Source organism: Oryx dammah, unplaced genomic scaffold, assembly GCF_014754425.2.
Source record: "Oryx dammah isolate SB20612 unplaced genomic scaffold, SCBI_Odam_1.1 HiC_scaffold_11210, whole genome shotgun sequence".
Classification (NCBI taxonomy): Eukaryota; Metazoa; Chordata; class Mammalia; order Artiodactyla; family Bovidae; genus Oryx; species Oryx dammah.
Window position 1 is genome coordinate 4,923,071 of NW_024080603.1, and position 24,655 is coordinate 4,947,725.

A 24,655-nucleotide genomic window follows, 5' to 3' on the forward strand; every position below is an offset into this window, starting at 1 on the left:
GTGTAGTTAGATAAAGTTAATTCTCACTGGGCAGTTTGTCAGTATTCATAGCATTAGTATTGGCAATACAGTTTTAATATTCTAACAGTAATTGAGATCAACTCTATGTCCATAAATTATAGCAAAAAGGAAAAAACTGTTAAAGAATAAAACATGACTAAAATTATGCTACTGATCCATGTATTGGAGTGTCCAATAACTCAGTCTCCAGAGTTAAAAAAATATTTCTAAGGACATTTCCCTGCACAGGTTATAATAAGACTTAACCTATTGTGCCTTAAAATATTAGACGAAATTAGATGCTTTATTTAGAGCAAGAGTTGGCTCAGGCTATTTTAACACTCATAAACCATATTTTGTTCTTTAATTGCTCTTCAGTAATTTACTAGGTGAGGGTGATCAGTCTTGTGTGAAGAATCCTGAATTGGTAACCACATTTGTCATAGACTTATTTTAAAGTACATCCTTCTTCCTTCAGTCAGTTCAGTTCAGTTCAGTCGCTCAGTCGTGTCCGATTCTTTGAGACCCCATGAATCGCAGCACGCCAGGCCTCCCTGTCCATCACCAACTCCCGGAGTTCACTCAGACTCACGTCCATCGAGTCCGTGATGCCATCCAGCCATCTCATCCTCTGTCGTCCCCTTCTCCTCCTGCCCCCAATCCCTCCCAGCATCAGGGTCTTTTCCAATGAGTCAACTCTTTGCATGAGGTGGCCAAAGTACTGGAGTTTCAGCTTCAGCATCAGTCCTTCCAATGAACACCCAGGGCTGATCTCCTTCAGAATGGACTGGTTAGATCTCCTTGCAGTCCAAGGGACTCTCAAGAGTTTTCTCCAACACCACAGTTCAAAAGCATCAATTCTTTGGCGCTCAGCTTTCTTCACAGTCCAACTCTCACATCCATACATGACCACTGGAAAAACCATAGCCTTGACTAGATGGACCTTAGTTGGCAAAGTAATGTCTCTGCTTTTGAATATGCTATCTAGGTTGGTCATAACTTTTCTTCCAAGGAGTAAGTGTCTTTTAATTTCATGGCTGCAGTCACCATCTGCAGTGATTTTGGAGCCCCAAAAAATAAAGTCTGACACTATTTCCACTGTTTACCCATCTATTTCCCATGAAGTGATGGGACCAGATGCCATGATCTTAGTTTTCTGAAAGTCGAGCTGTAAGCCAACTTTTTCACTCTCCTCTTTCACTTTAATCAAGAGGCTTTTTAGTTCCTCTTCACTTTCTGCCATAAGGGTGGTGTCATCTTATTTCTCCTGGCAGTCTTGATTCCAGCTTGTGCTTCTTCCAGCCCAGGATTTCTCATGATATACTCTGTATATAAGTTAAATAAGCAAGGTGAAAATATACAGCCTTGATGTACTCCTTTTCCTGTTTGGAACCAGTCTGTTGTTCCATGTCCAGTTCTAACTGTTGCTTCCTGACCTGCATACAGGTTTCTCAAGAAGCAGGTCAGGCGGTCTGGTATTCCCATCTCTTTCAGAATTTTCCACAGTCTATTGTGATCCACACAGTCAAAAGCTTTGGCATAGTCAATAAAGCAGAAATAGATGTCTTTCTGGAACTCTCTTGTTTTTCCATGATCCAGCGGATGTTGGCAATTTGATCTCTGATTCCTCTGCCTTTTCTAAAACCAGCTTGAACATCAGGGAGTTCATGGTTCACGTATTGCTAAAGCCTGGCTTGGAGAATTTTGAGCATTACTTTACTAGCGTGTGAGATGAGTGCAATTGTGCAGTAGTTTGAGCATTCTTTGGCATTGCCTTTCTTTGGGATTGGAATGAAAACTGGCCTTTTCCAGTCCTGTGGCCACTGCTGAGTTTTCCAAATTTACTGGCATATTGAGTGCAGCACTTTCACAGCATCATCTTTCAGGATTTGAAACAGCTCTACTGGAATTCCATCACCTCTACTAGCTTTGTTCATAGTGATGCTTCCTAAGGCCCACTTGACTTCACGTTCCAGGATGTCTGCCTCTAGGTGAGTGATCACACCATCGTGATTATCTGGGTCATGAAGATCTTTTTTGTACAGTTCTTCTGTGTGTTCTTGCCATCTCTTCTTAATATCTTCTGCTTCTGTTAGGTCCATAACATTTCTGTCCTTTGTCAAGCCCATCTTTGCATGAAATGTTCCCTTGGTATCTCTAATTTTCTTGAAGAGATCTCTAGTCTTTCCCATTCTGTTGTTTGCCTCTATTTCTTTGCACTGATTGCGGAGGAAGGCTTTCTTATCTCTCCTTGCTATTCTTTGGAACTCTGCATTCAGATGCTTATATCTTTCCTTTTCTCCTTTGCTTTTCGCTTCTCTTCTTTTCACAGCTATTTGTAAGGCCTCCCCAGACAGCCATTTTGCTTTTTTCCATTTCTTTTCCATGGGGATGGTCTTCATCCCTGTCTCCTGTACAATGTCATGAACCTCCGTTCATAATTCATCAGGCACTCTGTCTATCAGATCTAGTCCCTTAAATCTGTTTCTCACTTCCACTGTATAATCATAAGGGATTTGATATAGGTCATACTTGAATGGTCTAGTGGTTTTCCCTACTTTCTTCAATTTAAGTCTGAATTTGGCAATAAGGAGTTCATGATCTGAGCCACAGTCAGCTCCCAGTCTTGTTTTTGCTGACTGTATAGAGCTTTTCCATCTTTGGCTGCAAATAATATAATCAATCTGATTTCGGTGTTGACCATCTGGTGATGTCCTTCCTTACAGGAGCAAAAATCCAGCAACAATTGGCCAAAATATACAACAATGTAAAGAAACTTCAGCATCAATTAAAAGATGCGAAGCCTACACCTGATTGTAAGTAAATTTACATTTTCAATTTTTTTATGTATTAGTTTTTTCTATTGTTCATTAGAAAAATACATTTTTAAAAAATAAGTTTTTCTATTTGGCATTAATGGAGGAGCTAAATCCTACTTTTTGTTAGAGATTTATAAGGAAACATTGGGAAACTGTAATATCTGCTGTTTATATATTTTTTAGTCTTTAAAATGCTATCAAATGCTTATAAATTATGAAGTAGAACAACTATTAATGTCATGTATAGGATGAATAGGGCTTCCCAGGTGGCACTAGTGGTAAAGAACCCGCCTGCCAGCACAGGAGACAGAATAGATACAGGATTGATCCCTGAATCGAGGAGATCCCTTGGGGGAGGTATGGCAACCCACTCCAGTATTCTTGCCTGGAGTATCCCATGGACAGAGGAGCCTGGTGGGCTAGAGTCCCTGGGGTTGCACAGAGTTAGACACGACTGAGGGACTTAGCAGCAGCAGCAGCTTCAGATGAGGAATCTGTGGTATGCGAAGATTCAGGTTCAGCTGATAAAGAGGAAAAGATTCTTGATTCTTTGCCTACTGTTCCCATCATTTGCTAATTGAAATTACTGCCTTTCAGAGGCATTTCAAATACCTGACGGAATGGCTAAGTAGTATTTGGGCAACTTTTAGTCTTTTGTGAAAGACAAAATAGTGTCTTTGCCTCTTTCCTTATACCAACATTCATTCCTGAGAGATCAAAGCAGTACAGTAAAGTGCTCAAAGCAGTAAAGTGCTCAAGATGTGTCGCTTTAAGAATCAGGCACATGCTGGGTCAAATCCTTGAACTGTCAGGTAAGTGGCTTTAGGCAAGTTACTCAATCTGTTTGAAATTTCACTTACTGAGCTCTGAAATGGAGATAATCATACAGTCTAACTCAGAGTTGTGGGAATGAAGCACGTAGAGTGCTTATGCACTGCTTATAGCATAATCACTAAAAATAGCAAATATCCGAAACCATTAAAAATACTAGAAAAGAACATGGATTACTCTTTTTATGATTATATTATAATTTATAATAATGACAAAAGTCAGAAATCATAAAGAAAAAAGTGGACATAACTGACTATTCAAAAATACCGCAAACCTATCAGAAAAGTTGAAATACAAATTAGGATAATATTAGCAATATATATGTAACTTTAAAAAGCTAATATCCATAATGTGTAAAGAGTGTCTACAAATTTGAACAACAAAGGTAACAGATCAAGAGGATGGGCAAAGATTATAAGTTTTTATAACACAAAACACATATGGAAAAGTGCTCAGGCTTAGTAATTATTATAAAAATGTCAGTTAAGTCAATGATAATAAATTTTTGATTATTTTGGAAATGGCTGGAATTACATGAGAAGGAGCACTCTCAGGACCTGTAAATAGCTCGAGCCTCTTTGAAGGACAATGTGACAGTATTTTACATACTGTAAAGTGGGCATACTTTTTATAGCAATCAGTTATCCTCTAAAAATACTTACTTGAAGGGGGAGGGATAGATTGGGAGTTGGGCATTGACATGTATGTACTGCAAAATAAATAGGCAACAGGGACCTACTGGATAGCACAGGGAATTCTGCTTGAATATGAAAAGAATTTGAAAAAGAATATATACATGTATATTTGCAACTGAGTCACTTTGTTGTACACTTGAAACCAGCACAATAGTGTTAATCAATGATAGTCTAATATAAAATGAAAATTAAAAAATAAAATAAAAACACTTATTTGAGCATCCAAAAATATACTACAGCATTGCATCTATTGAAAGGTTCATCAGTTGGAGAATTAATGATTTAGGGTAGCATTAGACAATGAAATGCTGTGTAGCCATACAAAGAATGAAGTACCATATGTATGTTGATATGGAAAGTTAATTACAACATACTGTTAAACAAAAAGCGCAAGTCACAGAAAACATATGTGATATAGAAGTTTTTTGGAAAAAAAATAATATTTAAGGTATGTATGCTTAGGAAAAAAATGTGAGATAAAAAAATCTCAATCATAAAAATTTACTTTTCAAAAGTACATTTTTTTCTTATCCTTTAGGCTGAGAAATGTTTTGTAATTAAGAGAACGTTCTAATTTTCTTCCTAATTTTTAATTCCTAGTCATAATAAAATATGACATAATTTTTCCCTTTTTTTTTTTTACAGTTGTTGAAAAGCTCAGAGAAATGATGGAGGAAATTGAAAATGCAATTAACACTTTTAAGGAAGAGCAGAGGTTGATGTATGTTTTAAACACATTTTAATTTAAAATTATTTACCTTTATTTTTCAATAACTCTTTACTAAGTAATTGTATGTAAACTATTTTATTGTTACAAATTTAATACTAGTCTTACACAAAAGCAATATAATACCTCTCTTTTGCACTAGGTTTTAGACTGCTTTTCATGTTTAAAGTGAATTTTCATTTATATTTGAAGTCTATAAACTCTAAAATAAGAGTTTGAAAGATTGTTTTTTCCTCTGAGGAAACTCTTTGAAGGCTTAGATTTATAAATGTTAATAATGTGAAGTGGAGAAGATACCAAAAGAGCTGGGAATAATAAAATTTGAAGGAAAACAAAGGGCTAACATGGATTGGTTTGTATCTTATTTTTCAAACTTTTATTTTTAAAATTTTAGATATGAAGAGCTTATTAAAGAAGAGAAAACAACTAATAATGAGTTGAGTGCCATATCAAGAAAAATTGACACATGGGCTTTGGGTAATTCAGAAACAGAGAAGGCTTTCAGAGCAGCATCGAGCAAAGTTCCTGTGGACAAAGTCACACCAAGTGCTCTTCCAGAAGAAGTGGTAGAGTTTGAAACGTTCCTTCAGCAGACAGGAGGGCGCCAAGGGGGCTGGGATGATTATGATCACCAGAACTTTGTGAAGATGAGAACCAAGCATAAAGGGAAGCCAGCGTTCATGGGAGAAGTTCTGGAGCACCTTCCCGGAAGAACGCAGGATGAAGTTCAACAGCATGAGAAATGGTATCAAAAATTTCTGGCCCTAGAGGAAAGAAAAAAAGAGGTAATAAGAATTATAATAGCTATTATTTACTGTATATTTCTGTGTTCTAGGACTGTGCTACACTCTTCAACATATATTATTAACTTCAGTGCAACCCTATGAGATATGTTAACGGTTTTCCCCTGTCTCATAGCAGGTGAAACTGAGGCATTGAGAAGTTAAGTCATTTTAGTGGAACTATAGTTGACATAGTTGGGACTTCCCTGGTGGCCAGAGGTTAAAGCGCCTGCCTGGAATGTGGGAGACCTGGGTTCGATCCCTGGATTGGGAAGATCCCCTGGAGAAGGAAATGGCACCCCACTCCAGTACTCTTGCCTGGAGAATCCCATGGAGGGAGGAGCCTGGTGGGCTACAGTCCACGGGATCACAAAGAGTCGGACACGACTGAGTGACTTCACTTCACTTAATAGTTGACATACTCAACATCCAGCATAATCTACTCTAAGAAATAATACAGTGAGTCAGAAAACATCTGACAGCGGTCAGCATTCTCTGTCAACTGGAAATGGGAAATTCAGATTTAACCAGGCTTTTGATAAAAGTCATCATACTGGTGAAGTCCACATTATTTTCAACAGAAAATAAAGAGGGCAGTAGGGAAAAAAAATTCTTTGACTCAAAAGTTTCTAAATAGTTTTGGAACTTTAGTTGCACCACTTATTTTAAAAGACTCAAAGTTTTGGCAACCCCAGAGTACAGAGTAACTCTTAATTGTAGCAAATACCTAAAAGGTCCCATTTTCACAAACATACTACTGTGGCTCTGGTTTAGATTAGGGTTCCTCGACACTGGCATTGGTGACTGTCTGGACTGGATAGTTCTGTACTGTGAGAGCTGTCCTGTGCACTGTACGGTGGTTAGCAGCATCCTTGACCTCCACCCAGGAGATGCCGGCAGCACCACCTTAAATATGGTGATCAAAATATCTCCAGACATTACCAGATGTCCTCTGGAGGGTAGAAATTGCCCCTGGTCAAGAACCATAGGCTTAGATAGTCCTAAGTTGTTTTTTTTTTTTTTTGTAGACTTGAGCGCAATAAATTTTAATTCAATTTGGTTTGACAAGAAAGGTATGACGGTTCAGCAGACAACATAGCCAAAAAGGAGCATTAAAGAAATACTTGATTCTACATGTAAAGTATTAGAGGAAATAGCTGGTGGTTTGTTGTTGCTATTATTTCTCTCCAACATAAGTTGAATGTTCATAAGGTCGACACTTAAGACTTTAAGAAAACATTTTGAATCATAAGTCATTAAAAAAAAAATAACAATCTAATAATTATTTGGACTTCCCTGGCGGCTCAGACGGTAAAGTGTCTGCCTGCAATGTGAGACCCGGGTTCAGTCCCTGGGTCGGGAAGGAAGTGGCTACCCAGTCCAGTATTCTTGTCTGGAAAATCCCATGGATGGAGGAACCTGGTAGGCTACAGTCCATGGGGTCACAAAGAGATGCACACTACTGAGTGACTTCACACACAAGAATTATTTGGGATTTTTTTCCAGGGGCCAGCAAAGTGGTCTGAGGACTAGCAAAGTCAACATCACCTGGGAACTTGTTAGAATTTAGCAGGGTCCAACCCCAGACCTAGTCTGAACTCAGGGAGTGGGGCCCCAAAATCTGAGTTTAAATAAAGCCTCTAGGTTATTCTGTTAACAAGCTCAAGTTTCAGAACCACCTGTCTAGGGTAAAGGAACAGTGTTGCTTAACTGTGCTTCTTGTAATAAAGGTAAACCACCTAGATTCTGGCTTTCTCTTCTTGTTCCCAGCCACTCTGTTTCCTGATGACTGATGACTGATTGAATGTCGGGGTGATATAGGAAAGAGTGTGAAAGAGGAGATGTCATTTACTAAAGCAGGACATATTCGAGGAGAAGTGGGAAGTTTGGGAGTATAGCATCAGGAATGCAGTTTTGTATTTTGGGGTTTTTTTGGCCGTACCCTGCGGCATGCAGGATATTAAATTCCCTGAGCAGGGATCAAACCCATGCCCCCTGCGGTGAAAGCATGGAGTCTTCACCACTGGGTGGCCAGCCAAGTCCAGAAATGCATTTTAAATCTGTTGAGTTGAGAAGGTTGAGTAGAAAATTTACCATTCTTATCTCCCACTTCCTTTAACATATCCTATGTTTTGCCTAAATGAACATACTTCTTTTCAGACGCTCCATGATCTTTCTGGTCCATGTCCTCTTGCTGATCTTGTTCTCACTTTCTGGAACCTCCTTCTTTCTTCCACCCTCCACTGCTAACTCACCTACATCTGCCCAGACCATATGCTGCTTCCTTTTGCCTACTCACCCCTCAGAATTTCACTAGCACTTGTTTATATGTCTTGTGTGATATGCGATGGCATGTTCTAAAATATGTTCTAGTATTCATGCGCATGTCTTATCTCACCTAGAGCAGTGCTGGTCAAACTTGGTCCATGGACTGGATGTTAGTTTGCAAACTATTTCTGGTCTTCAATGAGTTATTATGATTATACAAGAATCAGCTACCCAGTAAGCATGCTATTTTGGAGAAGGCAGTGGCACCCCACTCTAGTACTCTTGCCTAGAAAATCCCATGGACGCAGGAGCCTGGTGGGCTGCAATCCATGGGGTCGAGAAGAGTTGGACACGACTGAGTGACTTCACTTTCACTCTTCACTTTCATGCATTGGAGAAGGAAATGGCAACCCACTCCAGTATTCTTGCCTGGAGAATCCCAGGGACGGGGGAGCCTGGTGGGCTGCTGTCTATGGGGTCGCACAGAATCGAACACGACTGACGCGACTTAGCAGCAGCAGCAGCAAGCATGCTATTTAGTTCAAGTGACTGTTTTTTCATAGAAAACTCCCTCGTTGAAAGAAGCAGTACATTGATTTGCCTTCCGGCATGAATTCCTGATATTGTTGTGGACTGGGACTTTGAGTGGCACTGGCCTAGATGGCAGTTGGTATTGTTTAATCACCTGTGGTTCCTATTCACATTGTCTTGCGTATAGTACACGCAGCATAAGCATGTATTTCATGAAAGTGGATGATATATCATGAGGAATTTCAGGAAAAGTAATTCCGTTTCCTTTATGGCATAGAAAAGGCCGCTAGAATTTTAAATAATCTTTACATACCCACATATAAAGATATGAAGCTATTCCCCCCTCCTTTTTTTTTTACACTTTTGAAGCACTATGTGCCAGGCACTGACTCATTTAAACTTCAGAACAACCCTGTTTGAGAAATGCTGCCTGCCACTTACAGATGAGCAAAATGAGGACAGAGACATGTAACGACTCATCCAAGGTTACATCTAGTAAATGGCAAAGCCAGGATTTGGTCCCAGATACCTGGCTTCAGACCACATATCCTCACCTACCTCACTTTTAACTCCTTTTCTGAATTTGACCAGAGATGGGTCACTCAGAAGGGATTATAAGCCTAGAAAGAGAATTTGGAAACAGAAGTGAAATGATCAGAGGAAAGGACTGTTTCCCTCTGAACATCAAGGAAGGAGGTAAAGGGGAGGAGGAGACTTCATGAGGTGCAGTCCTTGTGTACCTGGTGATTCAAAGAGGAAGAGAAAGGCCAATGGAAAGGCCATTATTTAGTGTTTTAAAAGATACATTAAATTTTTTACAAAGAGAAGTAGAAAAAAATTGCATTGGTTTAAAAAACCACTTTTCAAACCTAAGCAACAAGCATACTGCAGTCACTATGTAGAAAGAGATACGGATTTGAGGTTGTATCTTAAAATGCTTTTGGTGGGAATTCCCTGGCAATCCAGTGGTGAAGACTTGGTGCTTTCACTGTTGAGGCCCAGGTTTGGTCACTGGTTGGGGAACTAAGATGCCACATGCTTCACGGTGCAGCCAAATAAAAATAAAATAAAAAATAAAATGTTTTTGGTTATTAAAAAAATTTTTTTCTTGCTATTGTTGTTTTTTAACCGCATAGTCTATTCAGCATTGGAAAACCAAAAAGCAGCAAAAAAAGGAGGAAATTTTCAAATTAAAGGAAAAAGGTAGCATACAAGTACTTTCTCATAGTAAACAGGAAGATAATCAAAAACAAAAAGAAGAACAAAGAAAGAAGCAAAAATTGGCCATTGAAGCTTGGAAAAAACAGAGAAGTATAGAAATGTCAATGAAAAATGCTTCCCAGTTAAAAGAGGAGGAAGAGAAAGAGAAAAAGCAGCAGAGAGAGCGTCAGCGCCAGTGTAAACTAAAATTGCTGCTGGAGACTTACACCCAACAGAAGAAAGAACAGGAGGAATTTTTGAGACTTGAAAAGGAGGTACGGGAAAAGACAGAAAAGGCAGAAAAAAGGAAAACTGCTGCTGATGAAATTTCCAGGTTTCAAGAAAGAGTGAGTAAATACATTTCCTGAATAATTTTTCAGTGATACACATGGACGTATGACTTCCAGGCTCAATTCAGCAAAAATTAATTGAATGCTTCTTAGGTATCTGGCCTGGACCTAGCATTAGTACTCCAAAATAAGTAGGCTGTGCTCCCTGCTTTCTAGTAGGTTATAGTCTAGTGGGAATGACTGGTGTGCAAATAGGGGACTTCGCTGTGATATGGTAAACAGTGTGGCGCTTGAGGTACCGACAGACAGTTTGGGGAGGTGGAGTGCACGGAGGGAGGCTCACCACAGCTGTGTGAGACAGAAGGCAACACTTGAGTCTTGAAAGAGAAGAAAGGGAAGGAAAGGGGAGCTCCTTCCTAGCAGAGGGAACAGCATGAATGGGCAGCTTGGAGGAGCGTAACAGTAGTTTATGGGGGAAACTAAACACTCCAGTATTCTTAGGGGGAGACGGAAGCCAGTATCAAGGGGAGACAGAAGCCAGCAGGAGGCGAGACTGGAAAGGCAGCCACAGTCCAGGCCACAAAGGTCTTGTCTGCTCTGCCAGACTGGCTGGGTTTTCCCCGTAGGCGATTTGCTTACTTGGTCAATGTCCAGCTTCCTACCATAGTGTAAGCTCCATGAAGGCAGAGGTTTTGTCCTTTTTGTTCATGCTTTACCCTGAGGGTCTAGCACATTATACTCAGTATATACTTAAAGGAATCAAGGTTATTGCTGAGAGGTAGGATTATAGTGATTTTAAACAAATGTATACAAGAAAACTCCTAATCAAAGAAAGAAGTTGCAGTCTCATCAGATAGGGCAGAATTCAGTCCAAATATATTAAAGACAAGGAAGGGTACTTTAAAATGAAAAAGAGTACAAATGAGAGATAACTTAGGAATTGCATCAAAATATACATGCAAATATGGGCAACACTCATAAAGCAAAACATAAGGGAAGTACAAAGAAAAATAATAATAAATAATAGGCATAACACATTACTAATGGTATTTCTTTTGGCTCATATATAAAAATCTCCCTAAACAACCAAAGATCCATTCCCCAAAAACGCAAGCAAGTCACATAATAAAAGACTTAGAAAAAAAGAAAACCTTGTATTATACAGAAAGTATAATGCAGGAGATCTAAAACCAGACATCTCTGTATTGATAACTGAAAATTTTACCCAGTAAAAGAAAGAAGTTTTAGATTGACCCATAAAATAAAACAAACAGTTGAAAGAAGGTGATTCAGAAAGGATGTGCATGTGTTACATTGATATTCAGAGAAAATAAAGCCCTTAGGTTTTCTCTTTTTGGAAAAAGTTGATATTAAAGGTATATTGCTGTATAAGGTAATTTAATTTTACATGCAAGCAACTAAACTTTGAAACAAATTCTAGTTAATTTTACTTCTTAATGTTATCTTTTTTGTTGGTATATGTCTTTTAGGATTTACATAAACTTGAATTGAAAATTCTGAATAGACAATTAAAGGGAGATGAGAAGGCAGAAAAACAAAGAAAACTGGCAAAATTAAAAGAAAAGGTACTCTACACTGAGATTAATTTATTTTCATTGTTATAATTCTTTTATTTGTAAGGATACAAACATAAAATCCAGTTCTCTTTTATCTCCATCTCCTTTATTTCATACTTACTTATTTACCAATTACAAAGCAACTGTTTTAATTCTACCATTTCACATTATAAGCACCTCGTTTTCTTTTACCCTGAATTCCTTCTCTCTTCCTGCTCTTTGTTCTTTTCTTCATTCTTCCTATGTGAAAAAAAGTGAAAGTGTTAATTGCTCATTTATGTATAACTCTTTGCGACCCCATGGGCTGTGGCCCACAAGGCTCCTTTGTTCATGGAATTCTCCAGGCCAGAATACTGGAGTAGGTAGCCTTTCCCTTCTCCAGGGGATCTTCCCAACCCAGAGATCGAACCCAGGTCTTATGCATCGCAGGTGGCTACTTTATTGTCACCAGAGAAGAAGCCCCCATTCTTCCTATATGAGCCTGTATTTTAGATCTATAGCAACGATGAGCATTGTTTAATTTCATTGGTGATAAAGATACTAGTGACTCTCACAGATGAAACAAAGGACTACTTACTGGTGGTTATTTATCTTAAATTTATTGTCTGTCATAGTTTGCTGAGTTATATTTCCCTCATGCTGCTGCTGCTGCTGCTAAGTTGCATCAGTCGTGTCTGACTCTGAGCAACCCCATAGACAGCAGCCCACCAGGCTCCCCTGTCCTTGGGATTCTCCAGGCAAGAACACTGGAGTGGGTTGCCATTTCCTTCTCCAATGCATGAAAGTGAAAAGTGAAGTTGCTTAGTCGTGTCTGACTTGGAGCCCACCATGCTCCTCTGTCCATGGGATTTTCCAGGCAAGAGTACTGGAGTAGGGTGCCATTGCCTTCTCCGACTTCCCTCATGAGAGAAATACAAAAAAATAACAGCGGAAGTAAAATAAAGTAACTAGAAAAAATAAATTAACATTTTATTAGTAAATTGATGTAATCCAAATTTTATTTTAGCTGTATGTGCACAATTAGAAGATTACTGAAGAGGTTATTAACAGGGTTATATCTGTCTAGGGAATATCAAGTATTTTTCTTAAACCTACTTTCTGTTACTAAGGATCTTACAAGTACAAACTGAATAGTTCATATAAATTAACTGGCACTCATTTTCCTTCTGATTACAGGTTGAAAACAATGTTAGTAGAGATCCCTCTAGACTTTACAAACCTACCAAAGGTTGGGAAGAACGGACCAAAAAGATAGGACCAACAGGCTCTGGGCCACTTCTACATATCCCACATAGGTAAAGAAGGAGTTCGAATGGGTGTTCACTCTACAATAACCTAGTAAACTGTATATGAACTGTATATATTTTATGTAATTTATATATATTTTATAATAAAGTTTACTATAAACTTTTTAAAAAGTATATAGATAAAACAAATCTATATACTTTTTTAAAAGTTAACATTTAATCAAGACTTTAAAAAAATACCCTATATATTTATACTCTCTTTTCTTCTCCTTAGGGCTATTCCAACCTGGAGACAAGGAGTTTAGAAAATATGGGATCATGAAATTGGCATTCAGTTGATGAGAATGTTAGCATACGGAGTTATAGGAGGAGAGAATGACCATGTCCTTAAAATTTTATTAGCCTCTTCAGATTGATTATTGTGTTGCATGTGAATTGGCAGGTATTAAGTTCTACAATGCATTGTCATTAGTATTTCTTGTTTATACTAAGAGGGTAATTAATATATGTTGGCTTACTGATGTAAAAGTTCTTTGAATAAGTTTATGTTAGAAACAGTATTTTATTTAAATACTTAAAACATTTGAAAGATTTTTTTTTTTTTGTCATGGCATGGCAAAATAAATTGAGACAATCATAGAGTGACATTTTTAAACCAAGATTTTGTACCATTTATAACTTGGAACTAAATTAACATGAGTAACAAAAATTTTAAGTTTTTTCTTTTGAGTTATGAAATAAGTTAGAACTTTTTCTAAGTTTAACAAATTGGTAATTTGTCAGTTACTACATTTTTGTGTAACAAATATTTTGTATTTGTTTGAAGCATGCTTTGTTTTATAAGGAAAATATTTATTTTAAAAATACACTTCTCACCTCCTATATATTCTGTTATTTGCATTGTTGATAAACAGTCTTACTGGTCTCCTTCAGCTGTTTCACGTCTCCGTTCAGCCTTCCTGGGCCCACACGTTTATAAACCTGCGTCCTTTCTCATCTTCTCGGCTGATGCAGTTTTCTTTGGTGCTTTGTTTGCCTCAAGATACCAAAGTTTTGTTTTTAACAGCATCGGAAGTAAGCTGACTTTAAAGGACTATGATATTTCTTAGTGGTATTTAAAATTTTTAAACTGGTAGACTAATAACATTTGGTCAAAAGAGTCAGTTTTAAAATTTCCAAACTTTTATAAATGAAAACACAATTTAGCTTCATTCGACACAATTTTATGAAAAAAATTTTTTTTAATCTTAGTTCCTAACTTGAAGTAGTTTCCACCATACAGGAAGGGCATCACATACATGATAAATATAAGAAATTTCTTATAACTTTCATCTCAGAGTATGTTAATTATAATTTGATCATTTAGGTCAAATGATTGAGATACAAATTTACTAGGAGTAGTGTTTAAAACCTTTTCTTATTTCACAGTTAATACTCAAAGTAGATGGCTTCCAAATTTTGAAACTGAATTCTATTTATACAATTCTTGGTTCAAAAAGAGAGAATTAATATAAAACACAGTTACTCAGGAATGCCCATTTTATTTGTTGCACTTGTTCTCCTTAACTTTTTAAAATGATTTGAGGTAGCTTAGAAATAAAATACAAATAACAGGACAAGAGAATTTAAAAACAGAATTGAATAACAACAAGATAGAGCAAAGTAAAGGTTTCTTATGCATTGCTTTCTAACGTGTTGCTTTTTTGTTGTACACAAATACAGCTTTCTGTTTCCTGCATTTAAGGTAAGCCTATTGTATTGGGTGAGATGATTCTTACAGTTTTTACTTAATTTTTTTTTTTTTTATAAAAGAAAGTATAGTATTTTGAAGAAACTGTCCTTGTAGTTGTATCTGAAGTAGATAAGGAATTTATCATATGGATCCTTTGTATAAAGGATGTAGAGGAAACATAATGTTTACAGTTACAGGCTCATGGAAAAGATGTCAAATAAACATTTCTTATACTGGATTAAGAAATTGAGGGAAAAAACACTAAAGGAAAAATGTTATAAAGCACCCACAATTCTACTACTCTAAAGGTAACTTCTTCTGAAAATATACCTACATATTTTAAGTAGCTATTCTTAGAGTACATTTTAGATACTATACTATTATCACTTAGCATTACATCATGTACAACTTTTCTATGTTTCTATATAATTCAAACATCATTTAATAGCTAAATAATATTCGGTTTTATAGATACTCTGTCATTCCTATACTTTGAAGACTTGTGGTCTACATTTTTTAGCTAATAATGTGCAGTGACATTCTGTGTGAAGGGTTAGATTCTGTCACATGTATGTCAGAATTCTTGTATGGTCAGAATCACCCATGAGAAGGTGGATGATTACTTACCTAGGAAGTATATTCTCTCTCAGTGAGTCCACCATAGAAATATTTTCTCCATTTGGATCATATTAGTAGTTCTTGAGCTGAGAATCAGATGAAATATTTGGCTTCCCACTAAGAGCCAGGTTGTCTTTCTGTCTGAGCTTTGAATAGCTTCAGCCATTTGGTGGTGTATCTGTGCAAGTGAGAAAAATCTTCATTGTAATCGTGGAATGAAAACTCCTCTAGACTGGACATACCTATGGACAGTGACTCTTGGCCTCCATGTTTGTACAGAAGCACCAAGGACAGCCTTCTGCCCATACCTGGCAGTTTGTTAATGTAGTATGTGTTAAAGACACGTAGGAATACCTGGAATAATTAGTTACTAGTACCTAACATCGGGCTTCCCTGGTGGCTCAGAGGTTAAAGTGCCTGCCTCCAATGTGGGAGACCTGGGTTTGATCCCTGGGTCGGGAAGATCCCCTGGAGAAGGAAATGGTAACCCACTCCAGTATTCTTGCCTGGAAAATCCCGTGGATGGAGAAGCCTGGTAGGCTACAGTCCATGGGGTCACAAAGAGTCGGACACGACTGAGCGACTTCACTTCACCTAACATCGGAGAAGGCAATGGCACCCCACTCCAGACTCTTGCCTGGAAAATCCCATGGACGGAGGAGTCTGGTGGGTTGCAGTCCATGAGGTCGCTAAGAGTCAGACACGACTGAGCAACTTCACTTTCAGTTTTCACTTTCATGCATTGGAGAAGGAAATGGCAACCCACTCCAGTGTTCTTGCCTGGAGAATCCCAGGGACGGGGGAGCCTGGTGGGCTGCTGTCTATGGGGTCGCACAGAATCGGACACGACTGACGCGACTTAGCAGCAGCAGCAGCAGTACCTAACATTATGCAGGGTGCTTTGGGTTGGTGAAAACTCCAGCCCACATGGTATGCTTTTTAAGAAATACATTTTCTAAGAAGACTAACAAAATTATGCCCAAACTTGTATTAGCTGACTGTAAAAACCGAGTTCAGACCGGATCCTTGCGTGGATATTTTCCCCTAAGACTACTTCATAAACTTTTTAAAGGGAAGAATGTATGGCTGAAGCAACTGAAATCCCTCTTTTTGAAGAAAATTAAAAAGAAGCTTATGCTATTTCACTTTCTAGCATATGCATATTTGGAGAACACCTAGCGTTTATTTGCTGTTGCAAATTGATGCATTATTGATGCTGGATGACACTGACTTAAAGTGTAAAATCTCTAGTCTCCTAAAAGGAAATGATACAAACCCTCGTATGCAAATCAGCAGTGGTATGTGTGCGATACAAACCCTTGTATGCGAATCAACAGTGATGTGTGTGTGTGTGTCTGATACAAACCCTCGTATGGGAATTAACAGTGATGTGTGTGTGCGCCCGCGCGCACGCACATGCAATTCCTGGTATTCTAGAAGACTAGAAACATCTCTTGTGTAGCTCATAATGATTTAACGAGCATTTAGTTATCTCTGTATTAGTTTTGTAGATTTTCTCCATTCAGCTTAAAACTGTGGCCCTCCAAAAATGAATCTGTTGGCAACTCTATACTGACTTATTTCAGTTTTCGTATATACCATCTTAATGTTGTTTAGGGCCCTAATTTTTTCAAAACGACCTTGAAGCTATTGACCTTGCACTTCTTCCCAAAAATCGAACGAAGATAAAAGTTCTGGAAGGATTTGTCGGCGGAATTTTACACGGTTTAAGAGGTGTTTCCAAAGGTTTGGGCTTAGAGTACAAAAGGGGAAGATCGTGCCCCACCAAAGGGGAAATATGAAGGAGAAATTGCCGCGTAAGGCCTTCGGTCGACAGCATGCAGTTTCAATCGCCAACCGGGGCGGGGGCGGACGGACGCACGCCCCCTCCCCACGGACGCCCCCGCCCCCACGCACTCCCCCCAGGTGTCGCCTCTCGGTTTCCTTCGAACCGCGCGCCAACTGCTTCCGGGTCGCCGCGGACGTCGTTTCCGTAGCAGTATGGCGGCCACGGAGGATGAGCGGCCGGCGGGGAGCGGAGAGGGAGAGCGGCTGGATTTCCTGCGAGACCGGCACGTGCGGTTCTTCCAGCGCTGCCTTCAGGTTTTGCCTGAGCGCTACTCTTCTCTCGAGACCAGCAGGTAATTGGTAGCTCACAGTCAGCGGGGCCGACACGGGGCCCGGCCCCCCGAAAGGCGCTGCGGAGCTTGATGTCTTAGTGGGCGCCCGCAGGGGGCTGCGCCGCCGCCCACTGGGCACTGCCTCGCCTCCCGGGCCGTGGTACGGTCTCCATTGCTCCCGCGAGCTAAGGCGAGAGGGCTGGGACGAGCTGGAAGTCGCGGGCTTTTGGAATCTTCAGGTTCCGCCCTTTCTCACTTACCAACCATATTTTCGTATCAACTCTGAGCTGCTTCCCCGAGCCTGTGAGTCACTTGGCCTCACCTCTGAGTATAAAAAGAGCATTTGTTACCGTATTTTAACTAATAATCTCCAGTGTTTCCCTTGCCTCCGTAAGGTCATTAACTCTTCATTGAATGTCTGTAAGGCATTCAATGTATAGGAGCGGCAGAGAGCCTCTAAGGTTTCCGTAGATAAGAACTTTGCAGGAATTCTAAGTCTAAGGATTGGCGTAAAAGGTAAAGAGTTGGAGCAGCCTGTTAAAGTTTTATTTGCAGTAGCATTGTGAATTGGGGTTGTCTGAGGACTGTGATCTGGCAGAGGCTAAGAAACTGAATTAGCCATTCAGAGTAGAAGTCGGGATGAGAAGAACGAGAGGAGGAGGCGATCTTTGCTCTGCATTGCTGTATTTCAAAGTGAGATTCCAAAGATGCTTTGGACTGGCTTGGAAGAGACGGCAGATTGGTTTTGCCCTGATCTCTTTCCGTATTTTCTTAACTGAGCTTGGGGTTAAACGGTTTCACCATTTCATGACTGAGTCAGTTTGGGAAGTTTTATAGATTACTTCTGCATACACGGTCAAGAAATATTATATAGGTGCTGGAGCACAGCTGAACAAGACGCGCAAACAGTTTCAATAGGGCTTTCAATAGGTTCCTAAGCCAGATTTCCTTCGACTTTCCCTAATCACCCTTTCCAAAAGAGACTACTTCCAGTCACCACCTGAAATTATATATTGATTGATTTGTGTAATATCTTTCACACAGGATTGTAGACGTCAGGAAGGCAGTTTTTGTCTTTCTTGTTTACTTCTATAACACCTGGACTGCTTCATCCAATTTGGTAGCCACATTTGGATATTTAAATTTGAATTAAAGTTAAATAAAATTTTAAAATCACTTCCTCTGTTTGCAGTAGCTACCACACTTCAAGTGCTCAGTCACCACACTGGCCTGTGGCTTTTGTTTGTGTTTCAACATTTCCGTCATCTCACAAAGTCCTGCTGGACAGCATTGCACTAGATCCTTGACTAATCTGGCATAAAGGCAGACAATAAGTACATAATTTTGTTGAGTAATCATTCTGAGATTAGCCCTGAAAGATGAGCAGATTTTTGCTAAAGAAGGAGTGAAGTATCATTTATATTCCTTTCTCCATCCATGTGCATTGTTTGGTAGAGCCTATGTCTTGACCTGGATTAAATTAGCATTTCCAAAACTCAGTCAGTTGATTGTGATGGTATGGGTTGTTTAGAAATATACTGGTAAATCACATTTATGGTTTATGATGATTAATTTTATGTGAATTTAAGGCATTTGAATTAAAAATATCATTCTGTTTTGACTGTTGAACAGTTGAACTTTGTTCGTAGCTACCACAGGTCTGTGTTGCTTTTTCAAAATGCCACTGTGTTTGATCTCTTTAAAATTCAGCAAGGACAAAACCATATAGACTAATGTATGTTGGCAGTAAACTCCAATCTTGCTCATAGCATAAGTAAAGCAGCAAAAATTCTCTGATTGAACAATTAACAATTGATTTAATAACCATATAACCTTAGAATTTATACCAGGCATTGTATATTAGATAACAGATATGTAATATATTGTGCTAGTAAAGAAATAGTAATTATATTCTTTTTATGCTTCATGTTTGTTACCTAATCACTTTGGATTTTTTTAATGGCTCAGTTAATAACGACGTTTAAGATACTCTGCACATACTGGTTTTTCTAGTGATTTCTTAGAAGTTTTTCAGTATTTCTTGATTTAAACTTTTTACTTTCCTTAGTTCAACATTAAATCCTTTCGTGGTGTATGTGATTCATAATTGACTTTAAGATGCTTGTGAAAGAAGCTTCAACTTTTTAAGCAAAGGTGACCAGTCACAAAATTTTTACTTAAGATAAAACAGCATGTTAACTAAGTCATAACTGTTAGCTGATATTGTAGTTAAATTCCACAAGCATTTATTGAGGGGCTGCCATGTGTCTGGGTATGAGGATATGGTGTAAAGCAGCAGTACCCAACCTATTTGGCATCGGGGACCAGATTCATGGAAGGTGATTTTCCATGGACGGAGAGGAGTGGGGAGGGTTTCAGTGCAGGATTCGAGCACATTACATTTATTGTGCAGTTTATTCCTATTATGATATCAGCTTCAACTCACATCATCAGGCATTAGATCCTAGCGGTTGGGGACCCCCGGAAAGTAGTGATTCAGGTGTTCCTGTGTTCATTTCTTTTTACTGATAGATATGAAGCAGCTGACCCCTAGGAAGGCTACTGTTGAACTAGACATTTAGACTCTTATTTTCTGACACATCATTTTGGCAAAATCATTTCTCTCTCTCTTTTAGCCTGACCAATAGAATAATTTTATTTTTATTTTATTTTTCTAATAGTGGCTTTATGAAAATTAAAAGGTTCACTCAAGGTTTTTATCTTCTGAAAAGTGGTAGTTACTAGTTAACTCAGGTGAATATAGACCTTGGATTGTGAACTTTATCATTGAGCAGGTTTCTTTCCATGAATGGTTTAGAGAGCTTTTTGGTTATGTGACATTGTTGCCATTTGTGTTTGGGCAGTGGGCATTAGAGTAGGCTTTTTTAAATTGAGAAGCAAATATTGACCATATTCTGTTATTTTTAATGATCCAGCTCTTCTAGAAGGGTTTAGACAATTTGTTTTGTTTCCAAGACATTTACAAAGTCTTTCTATTCTGGTGTCCTCCATATCCCCTGTGTATCCTCTGAGGTCACCACTTAGCCACCTACCAGCTAGCAACTTCTCTGTTCTTTGGTTTCCTCCCTTATCTGAAGTCTATCACAGTCTGACAGTGTGTCTCTCAGTCAGTGATAACGGGGTGCTTATAGAAATACATATACCTGAGGCCCCTCCCCAGATCTGCTGCATCGGACTTTCTTATGGGCTTGGGAGTCTAGCAGCATAGTAAGCATCCCAGGTGGCTCTCATGCCCACTAAAATTCGAGACAGTTTGCCTAATAGGAGAAACAAAAGTACAAACGGATGATCACAGCAGCGCACCCCAACTCTAATGTGCACGCGACTCACCTGGGCGTCTTGTCAAAACGCAGATTCTCAGGGTGTAGGTCTGGGCGGGGTCTGAGATGCTGCGGTTGCGACAGGCTCCCAGGTGAGGCTGAGGCTGCCGACCCCTGCTGCCCCACTGTGAGTTTGTTTGCACAAAGGTTGTGATTGTCACAGGGCATTCTGGAAGCACCTGTGTAGTTCCACCCAAAGAGAGACTCAGAGAAGAGCCTAGTCTAAGGCTTCTTGGGAAAAGGTAACCCTGGAGCTAAATATTAAACAATGTGTTGAGTTTTCATGTAAGTGGGTGGATAATAGGCAAAAGGTCGATAAAGGCAATAAAGATGGATACGCGAGTGTTGAGCAGAGTGTCGTCAGTCAGTTCTCTTCACAGTGGTTCAAAATGTTAGGCAGATATGGTCGGAATTTAGTATGGAAGGGTAGGCGTGGACTTTGCCATGTCAAGAAACTGGGAACTAAATATCATGTGAGTGATGGGAAGTTGCCAAGCAGTGGGTCTTCCTGGTTAAATAAGCATTTCAGAGTGATCACTAGACTTTAGATAGGTCATTATATTAAGTGGGACACGACCAGAACCAGAGTCATCAGTAGTGACTGAAGCTGTTGCAGTCATCCAGGAGCCAGGTCCTGGGATAGCAGAAATAGGAATAGAAAGGAGAAGATGAAGAAGGAAGGAGGAATCCCAGAATTCTAGGGTTGAAACTGCCAACTACAGAACAAGAGGCAGAGGATATAGCTGCTTAGTAATTTTCCCTGCAAATTTCTCCTGCTTAAGTTTAGGATGTTTGTCTTATTTATTTTTGTCATGACATCTAGTCTGTAGTGGTAAAGAATCTGCCTGCAATGCGGGAGACCTGTGTTCGATCCCTAGGTTAGGAATATCCCCCTGGAGAAGGGAACGGCTATCCATTCCAGTTTTCTGGCCTGGAGAATTTCATGGACTGTATATATAGTCCATGGAGTCAGAAAGAGTCAGACACGAATTTCACTTCTAGTCTGTAGTAGATATTCAGTAAACGTTTCTTATTAAAAATTAGTTTGCAGGATAAATTTTATTTTGCATGTTAAATAATTCCAAAAATGTGTGACTGTTCTTGAAAATATTTATAGGCTGAGTCAGCTGTTTCAAGATATTATGAATGAAGAATAGGCTTAAAGTTCTGGAAATCACGAATCTTTCCACCATTCATTCCAAATTATTTATTGGTGCTTCTATGTACTATGTATTTTAACCTGATGATTCTTTCTAATGTATACTACCAGACTCTCCATTTCCACTGTTAATTTTATCAGCAGCTGTGCTTCTGTTTCTTGATGTAACTACTTGTTTATAATTTTAGAACTCTTTGGCAGCATGATTTTGGCCAGGTCGTCGTCCTCACTAACTTGTGTCTGACTCTTTTGCAACCCCATGGACTCCTGCCTGCCAGGCACCTCTGTCCATGGGGTTTCCCAGGCAAGAACACTGGAATGGGTTGCCATTTCCTTCCCCAAGGGATCTTCCCCGACCCAGGGATCGGACCTGAGTCTCCTGCATTGGCAGGCAGATTCTTTACCACTGAGCCACCAGGAAAGCCCTGGTTTGGCCATAGCCCCACCTTAGATCTAGGCAGGAATGCCGTCTATTGCTGAAGATGGTGGTAGCTGTCAGTAAAGACATTTGTCCTAAAAAGTAGCAGAGCAAGTGACCCAAAATTTGAGAATCTAGTCAACTCCCATGAAAAGAAAGTGAAAGTCGCTGAGTCATGTCCAGCTCTGCAAACCTGTGGGCTATATATAGTCCATGAGATTCTCCAGGCCAGAACACTGGAGTGGGTAGCCTTTCCCTCCTCCAGGAGATCTTACCCAACCAGGGATCGAATCCAGATCTTCCACATTGCAGGTGGATTCTTTACCAGCTGAGCCACAAGGAAAGCCCAAGAATACTGGAGTGGGTAGCCTATCCCTTCTCCAGCAGATCTTCCTGACCCAGGAATAGAACGAGGGTCTCCTGCATTGCAGGCAGATTCTTTACCAGCTGAGTTATTAGGGAAGCCCTGATCCCTAACTCCCATAAGTCAGTGTTGGTATACCCCAAATGATCATTCACTTGCTCTGACCTGATGGTGAGAAGGCAATGGCAACCCACTCCAGTACTCTTGCCTGGGAAGTCCCATGGACGGAGGAGCCTGCTGGGCTGCAGTCAGTGGGGTCTCAGAGTCGGACGTGACTTCACTTTGACTTTTCACTTTCATGCATTGGAGAAGGAAATGGCAACCCACTCCAGTGTTCTTGCCTGGAGAATCCCAGGGACGGGGGAGCCTGGTGGGCTGCCGTCTGTGGGGTTGCACAGAGTCAGACACGACTGAAGCGCTTAGCAGCAGCAGCTGCAGACCTGATGGTACAACACTCAGATAGTAGCAGAGGAAAATCATATCACAGCTGATCCTTGAGCAACTTGGGGCTCGGGGCCCAGGGTGTGCAGTGGAATATCAGAGGTCAGGCTCTCCTTATCATAGGTTCACAACTTCAGATTGTGTGTAGTACACTGTAGTACGTATTTACTGGAAAAAAATCAGCCTATAAGTGGACCCATGCAGTTCAAGTTTGTATTCAAGAGTCATACTATAGTATGGCTAGATTCGCGCCCCCCGCCCCCCCCCCCCCCCCGCACAGAATGTTTTTCCTTTTTTCTTTTGGTTCTCTTTAATTCTTATTTCTTTTGTGCTGTTTTCTAAGCCTGAAACCAGTTCTTCTTAAGTCTAAAAATTTGAGGCCTTTTGGAAGCATCATTTAGTTTATGTCTTACCTGCAAATTGATCTGCTGGTGAAGAAATTTGATTGGGCTCAGGGGGAGTGGGGTGGAGATGTTACTTCTTCATTCATGTAAGATAAACTTTTTATATGTAATGTTCAGAGTAGGAGAACGGGCAGCAAGACATGGCTTAATTTGGTTTTTCAGGCTACAGACTCAGAGTTCAATTCTGGGGGAAAGAAGAAAGGAAGAAAAAAGACAGATGCACTCTGAAGGAGTAATAAAGTAAAAATCACTTCGCTGGCCTCGTCTTAGAAGCATGTACTGGCACAGTCACCCCTCTAGATGCCTGCACCAAGACAGGCTGCCTGACAGTCTCTACCCCAGGCACCATAAAACCTCACGTTATTTCTCCCAGAGGCCTCCAGCCCAGAATTCCTTTTTATTCCTTAGGAATTATTTAATTTTCTTGCTCTCAGAGTTTTAGGACTACTTGAGAACTCTAGTGTGGTCCAAAAAAGAATATTTTCTTATTATCTTATCTTAGAGGAAGGCTGGATGTTTGCTCCAAAGGCTTCTTCTTGGTTCTATTCTGCCAGCCACTGCTGGATGCTAAATTTGATAAACAGTCTTTCCACTATAGTGCTGTTAATCCTATAAACCTTAGTCTAAAGTGCTATGGGTTGAAAATGCTGGACTTTAAGAAGCCTTTAATAAGTATACAAGGTTTTATAATAATTTAGCATCAGATGACTGATTTCCATACCATAGTTCAAGTATAATTTTTAAAAAGATTCTTCAGTTAACAGTTGCATGCAGGTAACAGTAAGACTTAAGAGCAGTTTCTAGACCTCAGCACTTTGGACATTCTGGTCCAGATACTTCTTTTTGATTGGTGCTGTCTTGTGCATCATAGCAGCATACCTCACTTTTACCAGCCATATAGCAAGGAGCACCCTTCTCTAATGATGAAAACCAAAATTGTCTTCAGAATGGCCACTTGGGGGCAGTATTGCCCCAGTGGACCATCACTGTGCTTCATTATAAGCCTTGCTGCCCACTAGAATCATCTGAGAAGCTCACTACTTCCCATCCCCACTCCCCCAAACCCCAGGTTCCAGACCCTGCCTTCCATC

At 39.7% G+C, this 24,655-nt stretch overlaps 2 protein-coding genes and 1 long non-coding RNA gene across 3 annotated transcripts in view; 2 read left to right on the forward strand and 1 right to left on the reverse strand.

Annotated features, from left to right (window-relative positions):
• The window catches only part of LOC120860990 (coiled-coil domain-containing protein 112-like), a 30,443-nt gene extending 17,111 nt beyond the window's left edge, over positions 1-13,332 (forward strand). Inside the window, exons 4-10 of the mRNA XM_040236699.1 lie at positions 2,727-2,816; positions 4,991-5,066; positions 5,467-5,857; positions 9,790-10,200; positions 11,634-11,729; positions 12,897-13,015; positions 13,242-13,332. Coding sequence (XP_040092633.1) covers positions 2,727-2,816; positions 4,991-5,066; positions 5,467-5,857; positions 9,790-10,200; positions 11,634-11,729; positions 12,897-13,015; positions 13,242-13,272 — 1,214 coding nt within the window. The 3' untranslated portion in view covers positions 13,273-13,332. The remainder of the gene's footprint in view (positions 1-2,726; positions 2,817-4,990; positions 5,067-5,466; positions 5,858-9,789; positions 10,201-11,633; positions 11,730-12,896; positions 13,016-13,241) is intronic.
• LOC120860991 lies at positions 5,422-12,322 on the reverse strand. The gene is made up of 4 exons (XR_005720472.1): positions 12,298-12,322; positions 11,842-11,960; positions 9,212-9,273; positions 5,422-5,836 (listed from the first exon to the last, which is right to left on the reverse strand). It is a non-coding gene; the product is annotated as an uncharacterized LOC120860991 (long non-coding RNA).
• A 3,968-nt stretch (positions 13,333-17,300) lies between the features above and the next one.
• LOC120860992 (geranylgeranyl transferase type-1 subunit beta) overlaps positions 17,301-24,655 on the forward strand; it is a 54,691-nt gene continuing 47,336 nt past the window's right edge. The window contains exon 1 of the mRNA XM_040236700.1: positions 17,301-17,458. Within this exon, the coding sequence (XP_040092634.1) occupies positions 17,319-17,458 (140 nt within the window). The 5' untranslated portion in view covers positions 17,301-17,318. The remainder of the gene's footprint in view (positions 17,459-24,655) is intronic.